General features: G+C 38.1%; 1 protein-coding gene across 2 annotated transcripts in view; it reads right to left on the bottom strand.

Moving 5' to 3' along the window:
* Window positions 1-508: 508 nt before the first annotated feature.
* Window positions 509-20,783, bottom strand: part of CALCRL (calcitonin receptor like receptor) — a 71,347-nt gene continuing 51,072 nt past the window's right edge. For both annotated transcript variants that reach the window (XM_014954634.1, XM_014954635.1), the window contains 7 exons: window positions 18,662-18,788; window positions 17,111-17,264; window positions 15,777-15,837; window positions 15,586-15,652; window positions 9,705-9,923; window positions 9,298-9,339; window positions 509-4,252 (listed from right to left, as the gene is read on the bottom strand). In XM_014954634.1, the coding sequence (XP_014810120.1) occupies window positions 4,031-4,252; window positions 9,298-9,339; window positions 9,705-9,923; window positions 15,586-15,652; window positions 15,777-15,837; window positions 17,111-17,264; window positions 18,662-18,788 (892 nt within the window). In that variant the 3' untranslated portion in view covers window positions 509-4,030. The remainder of the gene's footprint in view (window positions 4,253-9,297; window positions 9,340-9,704; window positions 9,924-15,585; window positions 15,653-15,776; window positions 15,838-17,110; window positions 17,265-18,661; window positions 18,789-20,783) is intronic.

The following is a 20,783-nucleotide window of genomic DNA, read 5'->3' as shown; positions in this document are numbered from 1 at the left end:
CACCTCGACTGATGGAATGAGAAAGATAGATACATTTACTTAATTCTCTACTCTGCTGCCAGCTCATGAGGGAACAGAAGACTTGGCTTACATACGTAACATAAGTAAGTATTTGTAACTTTTTTAATAAAAAGGCATAAGAAGCTTTTGAGTAAATAATTTAACTGCAGCCATCTTACATGAAGTCATCTACGCAAGCTTCTTCCAGAAATGCAACACTCTACCATGCATTCAAAATGTAAGTATTAAATAAACAAACACTTAAAAACTGAGTAATTGTTAGTAAGTCTATGTAATTAATTTCTCCCTGGGTTAATATTTAATTAAGACACAGTTAAGACATCTCTAAAAGCCTACTTTAGATCAGCTTTGTTATTTCCATATTACAGCACAAGAGATCTTAATTAATGTAGAAATATTTTATTGATCATAAACAGAATACTTCTTTCAGCAATTGAAATGCATGATGATTCTTATGAACAAAGTGAAAATAAAGCACAACCAAAAATAACTTCACATTTTCTCCATTTCATTCTTAATGTAAGCAATAAATACAATGCTATAGCTTCTATTAATCTTATTTACATAGTACAATACTTGAATGTTGCCTGGTCTCCAGACCAAATGTTTCATGACATGAAAAGGAGTATGTGTCGCAGCATTTCTACAGCCAAATACTCGAGTAGATCATCACAATTAAAAAAATACATAGCATAAATGCTAACATTAAACAAACAAACAAATAACTGAGGGGACCCTGCAATGGAACGTTTCATTAATTGAAGACAGTAGCATTAAAAATAGACATTCCCTCTCATAAAATAGTAACATGCTGGTATTACAGATACCAAATATAAGACAAGTATTCCTGTAGCCCCTGTAGATCAATACAATAAATCCTCACTAAATAACAACAACAAAAAAAGAGCAAATAATAACAGATAACTGTTTGCATGTTTAAAGGAATCTCACAGCCCCACCAAAACAGTTTACTTCCATCCCAAAGAATACAGATAAGGACTACAACATTCTGTAAAGTAGAAAATAAGCCATGAGAAATCAGAGTAAGGATTTGATTTTAATTTCATTGTGACAGAAAAACATTTTAAGCAGCAGATCCTTCTCTTGTTTGTGTAGGAACTGAAAAAGGTGAGGTAGGAAGACAAAATAGGAAATTTGCATTTTCCAATGCAAAAAAGGCAATAGGTTAGTTAACCTTATGAGGTGGGGGGAAATGTAGCTCTTCTATGGCATGTAATCCTCCACAAACCTTTTCTTGCACATCCAGCTGGATGTGGGTCTCTTTTCCAAAGTGAAGATAGATGTGTTCCTAGAAGCAAGCTGTGATTGTCCACCTAGAATTAGGAAAGTTTCTGTGGAAAAACAATTTTCCCTCCTAAATTACCATTATAGGTTTCTCTAACAGAGGACAGGGAGCAAATAGCAACTTGTACTTTAAATTAAATGATAAACATTTATAGGCTATTAAATTTGACCTGCCTAGCTGAGAAGGAAGCTTAATTCAAAATCTAATACTGTATCACACTCTAAACCATCACATATGTTTTAATTATAACAACCCACCAGGTACCATTGAAATAATTGTCTGATAATATGTCATAAAAGACTTCCCTTTTAAATGGACAGATGTCTGCCTGGGCTTTGCTTCTCAGCTGGTACCCATTGATTCTGAAAATGGAACTCAAGGCAGGTTTATACCAGTTGATGATCTGGTCCCCAAATTTAAAGCTGCTACACCAGAGCAGGGATTTTCTGCACCACTAATATTTTTCTATTTCCAGAACATTGCACAGATTTTAAGTAACACTACATAGAGCAGCAAGCAGAGTTGTAAGTAACCTCTAATCATGTTGTAGCAGATACTGTTTCTGTATTCTTACAATTTAAGAGCTGGTGACATCTGATCACCAGATTTCACACTGCTCCAAAGTACAGGATCCAACCGATTCTCAGAACATTGGCATCGATCAACCAGACAGCCTCGCAAAAGAACAAAAACCTTAGTTGTGCATCCTAGCTGAGATTCTATGCTATGAAACTAAATCATTAATAAAACACATTCTAAATTCAAATTCCAGACATAAGAACTGTAAAAAAACTACGGAAAGGTGCAAGTGGCGTGAACTTACCACATCGTCCTAATGTTTTCCTTCTAAATATAAAGCATTTAAAGCCTTATGAGTCACAAACCAATAAACACTGTGATAGCAAATTAACTAGATGCTAATGAAGCTTACAGAAAGCCTACTGACAAAAACGTATAAATGTCAAAATCAAGTTGTTCATATACAAAATGAAGTATTTAAAACTGAAATCGAAGTGGTCTCAGAAAGAACTGTCATTTTTTTGACTGGCTTACATGCACCAGATACACATTAATTAGCGTGATTGATAGTCTATCAACTCCAGCATTTACTTTCCTCTCCTTTGTTTTGGTTTATCCCCACTTGAAGGAGGCTTATCTTCAAAATAAACCAATAAAAGCTTTTTCTACTTTTATGATTTTTAATAAGACTTTTCTCAATTTACTTGATATCATACCATGCCCTCATTCTTGAGCATTTTTATCATTTCACTTAAAAAACCTACTGTTTCTTTAAAGCATAAAGATTTACAAGAACATAGATTGCTATAAAGACACATTTTCCCAAGACCTTCCTGACCACCTCCTCATTTTCAGGGAGACCTTTGTTCTTTATTTCACCAAAGAAACAGTTTATAAATTACTGTTCTAAGCTAATTAACTAAGATGGAGATTCAGTATCAAGCACTCCAAAATAATATTAATATTTTCAATCCGTAATGTTTTGAACCTTTATAAGACAAACTTTATATTGAATTTTCCAAATAATTAAAATTACTAACCTTAGTTTGCTGATTAGTCTGAATCTCATACACTGACTTTAAAGGTAATATGTCACTTGCGCTGTGTTTAGTCTTGCATGCTTTCCTCAGACCAAAAAAAGCCACAAAATTAATCAAAACTTTGCCCCAAGAATGAAGGAATAAATTATTAAGCATATGGCCAGGGAAATACCTAAAATAAAACAACAAAATGACAACAACAAATTCTGTACATGATCTTTTCCTAGTTGAGTAAATTCCCTAAGCACACAGTGAAATCCCATCAGCTTCAATGATGTATTAGTGGCTGCAAGGATTTACAGTTATTGAGGTTACTAATTTTCTTTCTGGCAATAAGGCCTCATTGATGTTAACGTGTTAAACCAGTAAGAACCAATAAGAATCTTCCATAAACTTGAGGAGAAAGAGACACTCCTGAATATGCAAAAACATTTTAAATAAAATTGCTCAAAGCTTGCCATAAAATACATTGCAGTACAGACCTCAGTAGGGTCTCAGACTTGCGCTAGTGTCTATATGCTTGATTTAAATTAGTGGAAAAAAACAAACTGGCCAAACCAAACCATCACTATCTTTGAGTCAGTTACCTCAGACTACCTGTTGGGCTTTTCTGACAGTCAATTGCTGGACACAAAATTAACCTGGACAATCTATTGTGATTATTGCACCTACTGTAACCATTTGCTTTTGTTCTGTTTGAGGTTGAATTAAGACACTACAGTATGGTATTTACACTCTAAGATTCTATAGGCAAATGAAGTGGCTTCAACACAACACAGTCTTATACAAACTTCCACGAAAATAAGAAATCCTTCATTGATTCCCTTTGTACAAAAAATTGCCAACTTTGTCTACACAGTAGAAACTGAAGAGGCAAAGTTTGTATCCTCATATAAATGCACATACATATATAGAGATATATATGTACAGATGTCCATACTATATAGATACACAGAAACACAAACATATGTATATATCCATATATATACATACATACGACAAACCTGTTGGTTTAGTTTGCATCATTCAGGAGAAAAACGTATCCCGAGTCACGTAAAATCTTCTGGCCGTGAAGTCATTAAATGGGACTTGGAGTTCATGAGCTGGAAGGGTGAGCACACGGCACCTGCCCAGGCTCTGGCAGTCACCCGTACAGCTTTTCTGTTTTTAAAACAACGCTCTCCATGTCATGGTAGCCCTTCCCATTTAAATGTTCGCTGGTGCAGTCGTGGTTGTAGCTGTAGCCTTGAACGTCGCTGATGGAGGAGACGGTGTAGGAAGCGGTGCGCATAGCGTCCGAGTGGCTGAAGCTGTGCTCAAACTGGATTTTGTACTGATTCCAGTGTCTTCGCAAAACAGCTTGGACCTGTGCCCGGGGAAAAAAAGAGAAAAAAAATAGACCTGTGCCCGGGGAAAAAAAGAGAAAAAAGAAATGCACATAAAACATTGAGAAAGGTATCGCTGGATTTCATTCTTTGGTAAATGAGTGCCATAAGAAATGCGTCTAAGCAAGTTAAGTACTAAGGCTGAATAATCCTGGGAAATGGGGGTACCTATATGTGATCCATCACATGACGTGTTCTGAAAGGTTTACAATTTAAAAAGGCATTATTCTTTGACAAATTTAGTGCAAAATAATTACATTTTACAATTGTAGTGTACTAGTTGCTCAGGAAAATCACAGATTACAGGAGGAGGAGCAGGAAGATAATTTTCTGCTTTCTCCCCTGTGGACTGAAGTCCAGTGGGGACAGGTCAGATTTACAGGTGAAAAAGGTCATTCCTACTCACCCTTCCATTCCAAAAGCCACATCCTCAGCAGCTGTAAATTCGTAAACTCTCAACAAACCATAATTTACATTTGCTATGGTTCTGCCAGAAAAAAGCCTTTCTTAATTCCTGACCATACCTTAACCAAGTGACTAGAAGGACAATTTCCTGAACTCTGTATTTCTACCAGGGTTAAAAATAAAGCTGATAAAACAGCTGAAGGCCCCAGCTTGTTTACACGTCTCCACTGAAAGGATGTTATGTTTCTCTTTCCTTCCTCTGCTGCCATGTGGTTAAACACCTGTGCATATTGGATTGATGAACTGTCACATTCATGAAATTCACATGGAATTAGTTTTTCAGTGAAGGTGCCAAGTGAGGAATGCTACGAATGGTAATAGCTATTGTTGTTGCTTTTTTAAGAGATTTTTTTTTAGTATTAAAAAACGTGCCCACAGATCATGAATATTTAATTGCCCTTACAGCCAAACTTGGTACACAAAGTCTTCCCGCATTGATGGGCACGGCCATGATGTTGAAGAGCTGCTGGGGGGACACGGACACACATTTATCCAGCTCTGCCCCCCAAGTCACAGGCCTCATTCACAAGCATGACCTTCATTTCACCTTGTTACACACATAAGAACTAAACACTGATTCCCCCAGATAAATATTGATATTGTGGGTAAACATTTTTAGGATTTTCCATATGTTTTCAGTGTTTCTTTTCTGTTTGCTTTACATTTCCCTAAAACAATGGCTTCTTTTGTCTAATTTTACTCTGGCTTTAATTATGAAAAATAAAAATAAATAGAAGAAAAGAGATGCAATTTTTAGACTTCCTGCAGTTTGGTATCAGACTATTCTGTTTAAAGGAGGACTTCATATCTCTCAAAATCCTTACAAAGAAAATGTAAAAGGGTAAGGAAAGAAATATCAACTGAGTAGCATAAGAAATTAGTATCTTAAGGCAAAGAAGATGCACTTTTACTGTTCATAAAACCACTCTAATCCACTCAAAACATCTAAACACAAATATACAAACACTGAAAAGAAGTCAAGTGTCTTAATACTTGTGCTGTTACTGCATATCAGAAGTCTGTATTTCTTCTGAGTCTAAATGGAGAGTTCTTGTTTCATCACAGGAGTTTTTGATTAATTAACTTGCATTGCATAGCACTATATAGCCCTAAATTTTTGCACAGGTTGTTTCCATTTGCTGTAATCCCTCATAAAGCCAAGAGAAAGGGCATATTCAAAATTCCATCTTTTCCGAGAAGGAAAATCAATCTGTGCACATCACTAAGTCATGTTCCATTTGTTCTCCCTCCCATGATCAATTACCTTAATAAAATTAGTGTTTCATTGTAGACACAAGCTCAAAAAATTACATATTGAGCAATTTTCAGTTTAGACAAGACAGACAACAGGCAAGAGATGGGGAAACTTCAGTATCTGCAACTAAATGGTTTAACCAAGGTCAAAGACATCTATCAGCAGAGCTGGGAAATCAACTAGAAATGCCAATTTGCAAAGAAGCCTTACACACTCGGGTCCTCTCCCACATTTCCTCCCGGTTGCTTCAGTAACGCTTGTTTGTTCATCTTATTTTCCATTGTTAATAACATTTATAAACCAATTCTAAGGGATATCAGTCCTCATAGCTCAAGAGAACCATCAGTATCCCTGCAAGACAGGTGGCTTCAGGCTGCTTCTAGGGAGGAAAGAGCCAGCTTAGCTTGCTCCCTGGCCGGTACCAAGTTGCTATGAATAGTGCTTCCTGTACAGGCAGCCACCGTTTCCTCGATGCCCGCCCCGGTGCCCATCGCGCTCTCTCGCTGCGTTTCTAACTAAGCCATGGATTTCTGGCCTCTTCCCAAAGCCTCTCTGTTACTGCTGAGTTGGTACTTCACCTCTGCCCCACTACACGTCTGTTCTTACAGGGTGTTACAGCCCTTCCTTTATTAGTACTCTCTTTCAGTCTTCGCTAAACTTTCAAATCAACCATTTGTAGAAGTAGATGGGGAAAAAAAAATAATCAATGAGACAACTGATTTTACCACTAATTATACACCGTTTAACAAGATGCATGTTTAACCATGAAGTGAAAACAGAACTCTTCCCTCAGCTTTAAGCAGTTGCACAGAGCTGTAAAGTCAGCTCAGAAGGGGTATCGCGTCGTTACTTTGCTATAAGAAAGGATAGTAAGCAATGCATTTAATGAAAGAAAGTGATGTGGTAAGTCTAATTTCTCAGTCATTAATAGTTCCAGAAATGAAAGATTCTCTCTTTCTCACCTTAGTAGTTAGTAATGGCTCTTTTTAATGAGCCTTCACAAAGGGCTCCTTCCAATCAGCTCTTAAACGTACTAGTAGCTCAGTAATTAAACAGCTCAGTAGCCAACAAGGAGAAAAAACAACCCAACCAAACAACCCAACCTTGCCTAGTAATTAAAGGGATCCTATAATCCTGCAAACCTGGGACTATAATCTTTACTTCAACATTTCTATAGACAGTGCAAGGAAAGAAAAAACCACCAACCCCACAAACCTGCCGTGGATAGCATATGGTATTATCACCACCTGTTATTAATAGCTCAAGAGGAAGCTTTCTACTGACTTATCAGAGATCTGAGACAAGCTTTTCCTCTGATGGCAGCCTATGTCACCTCAAAGGCTGCTCTAAGCCAACTCAAACTGGAAAACATGATGAGGTCCTCAAGAAGCATCCTACTCTGTGGGATGTTGGGACATAAGCATGTGAGTGTCCTTAGGGAAGCCTCGACACAGAAGATAAAGACTTTGAACGTATGCCCTTGTCTGCAGGAGGTTTAGAGCACATGTTAGAACTGGATTTGACAGACCATCCCTGGCTGTGCTGCTCAAGAAGTTTGGAGATGTTCCTTGGCTACAGTCAGTAGGGCCAACCAGCTATTTTTCTGACATTTCTTAGTTTCTTTTCAGTAGAGCTCTCTGCTAGCAGATGACTTTTATTCACTTTTTGGCCAGAGGTGACCTGCAAGCTGTCACTTGAACAGGGTTTGGCTCCTGGTACTTGGTATAGAAAACTTTAAAAGGTACAATAGCAGTTGGGAAATTCTAAGAGGTAGAAAGAAAGAAATCAGTGCTTTTAGCATTTTTAATTGCTAATACTGCACTGGACAATCTTTGCCCCATTGTCACTCCAAGTGTTGATTCCAGTATCAGTATTCACCTTTAAACCACAGACTTACTGCAGACAAGCACTAACACTGCTCTCTGATGCCTCTCGTTTGGTACAGCCTGTAATGAGGTGTTGCTGTGACAGGTGATGATGAAGAAGCATCTTGTACACACCAGCTCAGCCCCCGTTGCAGGCTTTGTTCAGGCATTGTTATGGCAGAAAGAGAATATCATGGCAACAGAACACCCGTGTGCCTGCAGGCTCACACGCCACAAGCAGAATCTTTGAGTAGACAAAGGAAACACTTTTTTTTTCTAACTATACTGTCATCCTCCCCATGGATTTCCTTACTAATACACTTGTTTATAAAGCACTAAAACCCTTCTTGAACAAGGTGTAATAACAAAAAAACCCAGTGAATAGTGGTCATTGAAGCACTGAACCCAAATCATAAATTTTAAAATCAGGGTTTCAATTTGTTCAAGGAATAAAGGAGCCTCAGAAGATCCACAAGGAAGAAAAAGGCAGAACTGAGAAGTGGACAATGTTGTTTCACAGGAACTGCAGAGATTTCAAGGGTTCCCTCGCCCGCATTTTGCACTGGAGCAGAACAAATTCTCTGATTTTTTCTAAATATCTGTTTTTAGAAGGCATTCGGAACTATAAAATTTAGAAGGGAAAGATTGTGTGAAAGATCAATGCTGAAAACGGGCAAGTGATCAAATCAGATTCAGAATGGTTAATGATGTGTTCTGCTTTGAGTCAAATATATAAGTGGGGACGTGAACCTGGATCTACTTTACATTAAAACCAGATCAAAGCTGCCGCCCTGTGACCACTAAACTGAGAGAAAGCCTCTTTCCATCTTTTCTGCTTCCTTGGCAAAAAAACCCCAAACAAACAAAAAACCGAAACCATTGAGACTCAAACATTTCTGGGGGAAATAAAAATAAACCTTGAAACCCCACGGAAGTTTTATTGCAATTCAATCAACTGCGGACTTAGGAAGAGAAGGAAAGGAGATCTGCACGAGTAAATTCTAGTATTAGCCAAATATTGACCTGTAAGTAAATATTACTGTCCAATAATATTCTATAAAGCACACTGATACAACTTGTTAACATCTGATAAAAGAAAAGGTTCAGTCACATGAAAACATCTGGTGACTCCCACACATCTGCTTACAGCCATATACTGCAACTGCACTACATGTAGAACAAACAGATGCGTAGGAATAAGTGTAGGATGTAATTGCTCCTCTGCCAAAAGTGTTGGAAAAGTACCAATTTCTGTTTTGGTGGGGTGGTTTTGTTCATTTGTTGGGTTTTGGGGGGCTGATGGGGAAGGGGAGGCATTGGCAAGAAAGAGCAATATTAACAATTTTTTCTCTATGTTTTTTAGCCTTTCTATCACTTTGATCTCTGACACTGTAATTATTACAAATATATTAAAAAAATATATTAAAAACTGTTACTCTACCTCTCCGTTGAAGAAGCAGAAGATTGTAGCCACCAGTAGACCCTGTAAAATAAAATGATTCTACTTTATTTCACATGCATACGGATTTTTCCAGGTTTGAAGTAATTAAAGGTTCCTGATAAAATTCAGATGTAGATAGCAAAAAAAAAAACCACAAAAAGTATTACAAATCTAGACTTAGTGATTTTTTTTTAAAAATAAATTACTGAAAATGATTGGCACAGCTATCTACCGTGATGTTTCTTTCCTTTAAGAAATGAAAATTCAGCATAATGAGAAAGTCATTTACAAGAATATTGCATCAAGGTCTTTAAAAATTAAAATAACACGATCATTTCTCTTTTATTTACTTCACATGCCAACTGCTATCTAGCTCAAGTGAGCAAAAAGTGTTTCATGCTTCCTACCTGGTAGTGCATAAGGATGTGCATCACATAGTCATACACTTCCTCGGCGATCCGGCCTTCTGGTCGCCATGGAAACAGGACAAATTCAATGCCAAGGAGTGGAACAAGAATCAGGGTAGCCCTGACCGCTTTCATGTACAGGTTGGATTCTGCCTTGTGGGTGTCCTTCAGCTTGGTTATGAGAACACGAACAATATTTAGCAGGAAGAAAAGATTCACCTGTCAGAAAAGAAAATGACACTGAAGATCATCTGAAAAATATTCCCACATGCTGTTTTCTGATACTAGAAGCCAGAAACTTAAGAAAACTCATACTACATGGACAGCATTGTGATTGTACAATAAACATGAGTTAAAACTTTTTGAAAACACCTTTAAGTTACCAAGACTGGGCTCTAACATCTGTTATCCACATCCATTCCTCTAACTTACTAAGCAAGTATCCATCCGGGTAACTGTTGGTCTTCCAGTGTTAACAATCCACGCACCTTTCCCTCTGCTAGCACAGTAACACTACACAGGGGAATGATTTGTTTGGGTTTTTTTAAATGATGAAGTCTTTTTAGGTTGGTCAAGAAAGAGGATGATCCTCTTCCATCTTCGTATTTAAATATGGTTCTTCAAAAAGCTACTTTTTTATTTTTTAGATATAAATTTGACAAATTTATAGAGGAAAAAAAAATGCGGTGTATATCTGTTCATTCAGTTTAATAATAAAAAATAATAAAATAGTCCCAAACCAAAATCAGAACTATGCAGACTGCATCTTTCAGCTTGTGAGCACTTGTTGTAAGCAACCACAAAACTAATGCACGCACACACACACACACACAGAGATACCCAACAGCCTAAGGATGAGTGAGCGGAGCAGCAGCGATGTTAGGGATGGTTACACTGTATTTTCACTCGTTGTGCAGTAACAGCAGCCCCTGATAGAAACTAGAGCTAGAGGAGACCCTGAGAGCTCAGCCAGTCCCCCCGCCTTGCCCAGGGGCACAGAGGCCGGACAATGCTGCTTGGGGCATCCACTATGGAAGGGGGAGACATGGAGTCTGGTCCTATCTCTTCTTTCAGACAACTGTCTGTCCTTGTCAACAACTGCCTAGAGACAGAAGGGGGGAGTGGGGGAAGAAACCAGCGGACAGACAGACAGACAGACAGACAACTCCCTTCTAAAAACACCAAGGAGCTCCTGGTCTAGGAAGAGGCCTCTGTCGTGCTGTAGGACAAGTGCAAACGGGGCAGCCATTTCAGACCATGTGTGTCACCATGTCCTCCACAACCCTGGCAGAATTCTTTCATGTCAGTTTAGGTTTTCACGATAAACAGCTGCATATTGTTATAGCAACAAGGCCCACGACAGATACGCGATGTTATTTATATTCTACTTACATGCTATTTAAATCATCTTAACAGGAAATGGTTTTACATAGGAAACTACTGCATGAATTTCTCCTGGAAGTCTCCAGCTACCTTTAAGCTTTGTTTAAGCAACCAAGGTCTTCTGATTCTTTCTCAAGGGATTTATTTAGATTTTATGCAGCCCACGATCCTCATCCAACTTCCTATAGTACACATAGACAATAAGTCCTTCCTCCATTTCTAAATTTAATCCTTCTCAAATCTACTAGTTCATAATCCACACGTCTCAAACACAGAGTTTTCAGCCCTCTCCTGTTTTGGTAGCGTGGCCAATTCCTGTAATACTGTCTTTGAATGCTAAGCAAAGAAAGTTGCAGCGGCCAGGAGTATAATACCACCCAGCAAACTATTTCATTTACACCATGCTGAAATGCACAGAATTTTTCTAATTGTTCCACCTACCCACCAAAACAAAAAAAAAGGCATAAAAAAATAAGCACACGCAGAACTTGCAAACAGGTATTAGGGCAAACAGAAATTAGGGCAAACAGAAAGGATGCACGAGGCAAAGCAGAAGCAGAGAAGAGTACGAGTGTCAGCAGAAGTATGCAGTGCCAATTTTTGCTGTGTATCTCTTCTGTTGCAAATACAGTGAGAGCAGGGTGAACTGAATTCTTACAGTGATGAAAACAGGTCTTGACTTTAGCAAGGTAGTGAGTAGATTTTTACATTTAAGCAAAAGTAGGCCAGTGGAACTACTCGCATACGTTATCATCAAATGGACTCTGATGGTTTGTAAAGCCTCAAAGGAGTCCCGATGTGCAAGCTGCAGGATGAACACATAGTAAAATACTGGCAGCTCCACGGGGTCCTGAAAAGCAGCAAACCAGGCAAAGGAACAAAAATGCAACCAAAGACAGAGAAGGCAATCCTAGATAAAAAGAAATATTGGCACCTATACTTAATAGAATTTAGATTCTGCCCTAAGAGCAGCTTAACAGTGAACTTAACTGAGCTGCTAAGTCAATAGGTGCTGCAGGGCTTGAACTAAACTGTCCTTGAGTCCCTCATATTTCTGCTTCTCTCCGCGTTGAGTTTGTGCTAAGCAGTATGGTAATCCTTATTAGCACGTAGGTTTAAATTCAGTTTCAATTCCTCCTGAGGATGATGAAAATAGACCATTCTCAGCTCAAGAAACTCAGAGATTCTTAGATAGTAGCTGGCAGCCATTGCATGGCTTTTAATCTGGCTGTGCAGCTTTAGATCTCAGCCTGCTGGAGCCTGGCTTGCCTGGGCAGAACACGTGTACGTGCTCACACAGACAAGTGTTATACGTGGCCTGCAGACATTCCCAAGGCTGGGAATATGAATGCTAAGCATTCAACTTCTAAACTCCTAAGTCTTGTACTAAATCCAGCTTAAAGTCATTCAATAGGTCAGTGACAAAGCCTGGAGCAGCCGAACTTCCTTCACTGAGTAAACTTAGTTCTACTAAAAGCATTTGCATCTATAAGGGGCCATCAATCTACAACATTAACACATAACATTATTATAGGGCAAAATAAACATCCCTGTATTAGTTATATAAATAATGGCATACTTAAATCACAGAATCACATGGGGCTGGAAGGGACCTCCAGAAATCACCTAGTCCAACCCCCCTGCCAAAGCAAGTCCACCTAGAGCAGGTCGCACAGGGACTTACTCTTTCAGTGGCACCAATGCAAAATAAATCACTGGTGCACTGGCACATCTAAAACCTACACTGAAATCACTGCTGCTTTCACTAAAGTTCAAACCCGTTGCTTTTTCCCCCCCTCCTCTATTTTGATCAGTATTTGTCTAGTGTAAAAACTAACATCACCCTCTAGTGTTTCATTCCCACACTATTTCTTTAATTGTGATTGCTTAGGCCAACAGTTGTAATTAAACGGTCAACTGAAGGCAATTCCAATCTAAATGCAACCTGTGTCTGCTCCCATTTCCCGTTTCTTTGGCAGGGATCTGACCACAGTTATGCAATAGCAGGGGCCGTAGAAGCAGCATTATTGTTAACTTTATGTAATTGTAGGATTTTCAGTGATAGACAAGACTTAAATTCCCATTGGCTTCTGCCAGTTCTCCCCGGCACCCACTTGACCATTCTCCTTAAGTTCTTTGAGATCTTTTTCCTGCAAGTAGAAACAGTGTCTTCTCCCTTGTTGTCTAATTTGCAGTTTAATATTGTTGCTTAAATGTCTACTAAAGCAGGTCATGCTTAGTAAAGTGTGAAAATTGTATCTGGCAAGCAAGCTGCTTAAGCAAATGAGGGTTCTGTTCACACAGCCTAAACACATGCATTTCATCTAATGTCTTTATCCCTAGCTTGAATTGACATTACATTTTTTCTTACCAGAAAGGAAAGCAACTCCTTTAAGGTATTTTTACATCACAGACAAGATGCACAGTTGTGTTTAATCTTTGTTATTCCTACATGGTTTTCAAGTAAGTTTACAGATTGCAATGATGCAAGAAAAATGCAAGAGAAGCCCCTTCATTCATGGAAAATATAGAAATATCAAAGGTATACAGAGGTGTAAATTGCAAAGAGCGTGGACACAGTTTCTGCCTAAACCAACCCCACAGAGGTGATGATTACGTTTCCAATAAAATCAGAGGACATTCTTAATGTTGGCTTGAGTGGAAAGAAGACTTGACAGACCCAGTACAACTGAAACCAGTAGGAGTCTTGCCATTGTTTTCAGTGTGGCTTTGTGGAGGCCACTGCTGGGAAGGAGAAAATGATCTTGCATCCTAAAGTGAGGTCACTTAATGGGAGATGGTACAGTTTTGTAATTTTTACGTAAATTTTCCTGTTGTTATTTAAGCAAGCTCTGACTAATATAAATTATATCTCAGCTCTAAAGAGCTTTACCTAACTGATATATCTGTGAAGAGACACCTAAATAAAGGAAATACGAACAAGGCAATGCAGAGTAGCGGACAGTTTCTGGGTGAAACACAGCACCACTGAAGTGAGCAAAAAAATCCTATACCTTTCTGTGAAAACAGGTTTTCACCTTCTGTGTAAATTAGAAGAAAAATGGAAAGGATTTAGAATCCATTGTAAGTTTGAATATTAGAGTACTAGTTAAAGTGTCTTTACATGAACATTTATGGCAGACCTAACATGACAAGGGCTGATAAGTAATAATTCACACCCCAAGAGCCAGGGACCTCAATAATTTCATGGGGTTTGCTCTGGCTTCCCTTGCAGAGGACCTCAGGTGTGTCATGGTGTCAACACAATCTTCAAAATATAAGTTCACCAGCTAATTTCTCTGTGAATGAAAACGGTAGTTACCAGAACCACAGGATTTATGCAATGGTTTTCAGAGAGAATTCTCAATGCACAGAATGCCCTCTGCAAATATTCATTAACAATTTAACAGAAGAGGAAGTTCATGTAGGTCAGAAACTGAAATTTTTACCAAAAAATTAATTAATGTTTTCATCCTTAATGAATTTCCTTGCATGGACTAAAAAGCCATAAGAAAAGTCAACAGATGTGTACAGTATCTTTGCCAGATCAGCTTGAAGTCTGTGCTACAATAAAAGAGATGACTGTATAGTGAGCAGCTAAATCAGGTGATATACAGAATGCCTTTACATTGCAGCATTATCTGCATTATGCTTTCAAGATATTAATTATGTAGACAGTTGTTTAAGTAGGTATGTATTAGTGTTTTCTTTTATTATGCACCTATTTCTGTTTAGCACTAATCTATTGACTGAATTTCATAGAATAACTGAAGTACAACACTGATTTTTATACTGCGGAGTCTTGAGTGAGTTACCTACAATTTAATGTCTTCAGTAGCAAACATTTGTGTACTAGGGCTGGCATTAACTTGGAGTGTGAGACAGAACCCAGCACTCTAAGAGTTCATGAGGACTAAGGAAGCAGAGGAGTTGCAATACCCTGGTGGCCAAAGCACACATTGCTAGATTAGTATCAGAGCAGGGGCGGTCACAGATACTGGCAGAACTATTTCCAACTGGTTCTCTCCCAAGGGCCTGCTCTAGTTTCTCTCTGTCCCACATTCCCACTCACAGCAAGTCCTGACATTGGAGAGACCTCTTTCTGAATCTCAGTGAGCTCTGGTCCTGTTGCTCTTTGGCCATATTAGTGCAGTGACACAATGATGCTTGTCGCAGAGTCAACCTGGCAGCTAAAGGAAGGATTTGGACATGGCCCTCCAGTACTCCTGGTAATATTTAGTCCTTCTTTGTCACTAGCATTTAACTGGGATGATAATCAACATTGCAAAACCCAAGTTTCTCAAAGGACCAGGGGTCCTTACTAAGGCCAAAACTTGCGTACCTTGTGTGTCTAAGGCACCTACCGGGTTAAATGAGAGTCCTGCAAACGACAGTGAACTCTAAATGTTATCTTTAGGCTCTTAAACACTTTGTAAGCCCATGAAGAACAGCCAGAAATCACATAAGAATAACAAATTATTATCTGAAAAATGCCTACCAGCAGAGCAGCACAAATAGGACCATGGATGATGTACAGCAGATGAGTATCAGAGCTGATCCAACAACTGGAGAAAACAAACAGGGAAAGAAAAAAAAACATTTGGCATCTTATTATCTGTTGTGTTCCTTTTTTTTTTTTCCTTAAAGAAAGTGTAACAATTTTGCACAGCAAGTTGAGATGCTACTTACTTGTCATTATAATATAAAGTTCTAGCAACGGCATGTATGCAGGCAGGGATCAGTGGAAAACCTGTGAAGAAAAAACAATATTTTCTTCATATAGAAACCTGGAAAATAACTAAGTAAACTTGCACCTCTTGCAGGAATCTTTTACAGATTAAAAGATAAAAATCTTTTAATTTTCACATCATCCAAACTATATACCTGCAGAGCAAATAGGATATAAGGGACCAATTGCATTTCTATTTTCTCAGATTTCTTTCTGAGGGGTGTTATGAAACCTTATTCCCACTGCCTTGCCAGCAAAATTCATGCCAACACACAGAAAGAAAAGGCAAATCAAATTATAACATTTTAGAATGCAAAGATCAATCCTCATTAACAGAGCTGTTTTTCAGACTGCAATCTGCAATAACGCTAAATAGGTAAGTAATATTTAAAAGGCAATTGTATATATGGCCATAGCTTTAACAGTATGATTATCAATGTTGATTATGTCCTCATTGATACTTGCTAAACATTCAGAAAACAAGGTCACCTGAAAACAGATTCTGGAAATCAGGCCGCATTCAAAATTTGAAAAGAATAAATAAAGTGGTTATCTGGGGTTCTTGACACCTTGGTGGTACCTAATTTTCAGAAACGGCTGAGTACCTCTGGTCTTTCAAACACATCTCAGCTGTGTCTGCAGTGGGACAGGTAGGGGCCCTGTGACCCAAGCACCAAGTCACATTACAGCTGACTGTGCCAACGCACTGAAGCTGAGGAGAAAGCCCTCACTTGCACTTTGTGAATAAGCTGTTGTGCATTATCTGAAATGAGCAGGTTTGGCTTGTTAGTTTTGATACTGATATTACTTGAGCTCTTCAGCTACAGCCATTCTGTATTTGCTTAGTGAACAATACAGGTCAAATGGAACTGCTGGAAAAATAAATCCTTGGCCATCTCTAACTCAGTTCTGACCCTCCACCCTAGACATGGCGAGACCTCTCTGAAAACAAACATTCATTCCTGAATAAACATCTTCGAGATGAGGAACAATGAATAATTACTTCTTAATGTCTTTTTTTTTTATAACAGCAGACTATTTTCTCTATACAAAGGAGGAGTCCCTTCCTGACTCCAGAAATGCACAATCTCTCTTTCAGCAAAGATAGAGGTACATACAACTTCCTACATTAACATTTCTGAGCCTGTTAAAACACTACAGACAAAGAGGAGGGGTGTGTCATCGGTGTTCAAAGCTACCAGCTCAGCGAAGCAAAGGGACAGATGTTCAAATCCTCATGAAAAGGAGTGAGAGATTGCACTAGCCTAAAAATAGTGAGCGTGAAATTGCATACCCCAGCCAAGAAGGTAATACCACATCAAGTGTTGTTTCTCAGCGAAAACAGCCACCACAATGAGAGTATGCAGGTAAATGCCTTCACACAGCATCCAAAAGTAGTTGCAACCCATCAGGTACAGATAGATGAACTGTGACACTTTGCAACTAACCTGCAGAAAAAAGCAGAGTACAATATTAATTTTTAAGCTGCAAATATCTCAGAGCTTTAGTTGCAAAATCAAAAAAAATACTGCTTGAGTCAAATGTTAATGTTTTTTCTGCTTTTCACTACAATTACACATATATATATATTTTAATAGAATTTTCATGGGATTACAATGGTGACAAAAAAGTTGGTAATCGAGTCTGTATTTTTTTTATTCAAACATGAGGACCTTGAGATCCTCAAGCATGATGGCAGGAAGCTGTAATGATATTTTCCCTTGTCACAAATGTTGTCACATATGGCCATTCCAATCAATAGGGAATCTTTAAATTATCTGATGGTAACAGCACAAGAAAATGTATCTTGATGAGGGTAATCCCCTCTCAATTTTACCAATCGCAACATACAACTACTCCAAAGAAAAAATTATGTTTTTAAAATGCTTACAATACTTCCGATTTTAACATAATCATAACTGCACTTAGGGCCAGTTGAGAACTTGCACAGTAGGTTCTGGAACGATGCTCGCTTGTTGGCATATATTTGCATTTAACTTCATTCAAAAGATATTTTTCAACCAGAATGTTAAAAAGTAACTTATTTTATTAAATGTCACTTAACTTAATAAATGTGAGGTTGTGAAAAATGAACAATAGTCAATTGCATATTTATCTTTTTACTTGATTTAGCTTCTGGAGTCTTGCCCTAACTTTCACAGAATTTAAATTTATTGTCCAGGTCTAAATAAAAACAAAGCCATAGTTAGGGATTTGTTTGTTTATGTATTTCATTTTCAGGCCCTTCTGTTGCTATAACTCCTAGCCTTTTGGGAGAGGCTACTGATTCACACTTACCCCAGTATTATCAGGAAATGAGCGAGAAATCAGACCATAATGGGCAGCTTTTTTACTTTGCTTTTTACTTTTGGAATATAAGGGTCAGCTTTATCTTCCTTCACAAAAATATTAATTCTCATTTCAACTGTAGATGGCAAAATTAAAGCCAAAGGAAAGCAGCTAGCATCCAAAATACACTCAAAAGTTGTTTTTTCTCTGCCTTTTCTTGGTGAATTCAACTATCATAACCTCACTGACATCATCTAGAACAGGCTACTTTCTTGCAGTTGTTTCAGTGCAAAAGCGATTTGTACAAATTCAGAAGAGCAGTTCAGTATGCTCTGTCTCTAAAACTGTTTTTAGTATTTCGAAACCTCAAATGTGAAATTCCCAAATCATTGTCAGACATCTGTTGAACTACGTAACACGGATACATCATCACTGAACATTTTAACCTTGCTACATACAGCATTTCATCAAGCATTCATGTTTCATTTATCTCTTCTTTGTTACTCATGTTTGTCACATACAAATCAACAAGGCTGCCAAATATACTTTTACTTACTGGATTAGTTGCAACTAACTCCTGATTGTTGGCAACTGCAGTCAGTGAAATTATTGTTACAACAGAGTTGCAAACAAAAGAGAAAAATAGATTTTTATGCAGGGTAATCCTCTGGCAACTCAAGCTCCTAGAAAAGAGAAACAAGAACAAATGAATACACGGGGGGACAACTGTGCGTACTTGGGGACAACTCTGAAATTTTGAAATACTAGAGTTCTTTATTTTATTAAGAAGTCTTACATCAACGCTTTCTTCAGCTCCAGTCCAAATTTAATAGAATGATGTGAAAGGTAACACCTTTCCTTAATCTCAACTTTTCAGACAACAAGGAGGCAAAGCAAGCACGTTCAGTTCAAATATGTTTTCCATGAAGGACTCGCTTTGCATTGGCTATCTAAAATTATTTGAACAGCAATAATATAACATTTATACATTTATACATTTTTTTGTTCCTGAAGAATTTCCCAAATAATTATCATAGCTGAGCTTGAAGAATCTCTCACCCTACATTTCTATTTACCTACACCTGTCAAGATATTTTGAGGTTAATTCACTTTTACTTACATTCTTGTCCTTTTTCTTCCTTAATAGTATAGCTAGAGAAATACCCAAATAAGTAAAATAATGCAAATTTTATCTTGACTTTTGTATATAACCAAGTATATAGAATACAATTATAAAATGCAATATATAACTGCATTTAATTGTGTTGATTTTCAAGGTTTTCTTTCAATATGGCATTAAAATGAAAGACAAAAACATGTTTTGAGTAGCTTGCTTTTTAAAAAAACCACCGTGTTCAGTAATATTAAATAATACCCAAAGTTGAACACAGTCACAGCAAATTTCTGTTTATCTGCCATCCTGGAGAACACAGGTCTAACTTACTATCATTCCAAGAAGCAGGAGTGCTTTTCCTTCAAGTTTTTCCAAAGAAATTCAGCTTTACAGACAAACACAAAAGAAGATAGAAAGCCTATACAGATATAGATTCAGATCACTGGGTTATTAAAGCTTAATGTTCAAAAAGAAAGTAACACCCATTTTGTTATGAAAGTAGAGGATCAGTTGATAAGGCTAGGTAAAAATGATCCTTTCAGATTTATGGTAGGGGGTGCCCAGCACTTTTGAGCAAACTGAGTGGATCAGAGTCACACAGCAGGCCAGTGCCAGCAGTCAGGAACACAGCCACTTCTGCAGGGTGAGTGTTACTCAGAGAAACATCTCCCACACGCAAAGAGAAGCGATAAATGACTGTGGTACTGTGGGCACTTTTAGGAAACGCTCTTTGGTTACTTTGGAGAAAGCATCTGCTGAAGCATTTGCCTCTGTTTAATGATTAGCCAGCAAGATGGAGAGCAGTTGATTGACAAAATGAAATGACTAAATGGAGGAGGAAAATCTATCACTTACATGCAACTACTTTTCACTGTTAGAGAAATCAGAAATACATTGATAAGGTCAGCAGGGGACATGTCTTAATTGTCACACAGGGGAAAAAAAAAAATAAAAATCAAGGTTTCCAGCCTTTTCAAATAGCATGCCTGGAAAAATAGAAAAGAGATAAAGTATGGACACCAGTGATTTATTGGTAATTTGGGAGGGCAGGAAGGAGAAGAACTTTCTATTTTAATAAAGAAATGCAGATATGGAATAGTCACCAAAGCTGGAGGAGTATGCTGAAATCTGTTGAGAACGTGACAGATGAAACAACAGAAATACAACCACACTGAACAAGAGAGACAGTCAAAACAGGCTATAGGGGAGACTTCAATTCTTGGCTGCCTTCTTTGGAACTATCAGAAGATGAGTGTACGAAGCACCCCACAGACCCACGGAGTGAGTTAACACGTTCAGATACTCACAGTGCAATACCATGAATCCGGCAGACAGAGTTTCTGCAAGGTAAGCCCTGGAGCCCTGAGACATTCTAAGCCTCACGTCACTAAATACGGGGGAAGGAAACCCCTCTAGAACCCAGTGCTGCCATGCAACACAAGGAACTACATGAACCTCTGGTTGCCAGGTGTTATTTGCCCAAAGAAAATAGAAAAGAAAAAAAGTGACTAAAATACAGAACACAGCTTTGGATATGAATTAAATGATAAATTATATTCCATTA

Source organism: Calidris pugnax, unplaced genomic scaffold (assembly GCF_001431845.1).
Source record: "Calidris pugnax isolate Ruff unplaced genomic scaffold, ASM143184v1 scaffold103, whole genome shotgun sequence".
Classification (NCBI taxonomy): Eukaryota; Metazoa; Chordata; class Aves; order Charadriiformes; family Scolopacidae; genus Calidris; species Calidris pugnax.
This window is presented reverse-complemented; position numbering and strand designations above follow the sequence as displayed.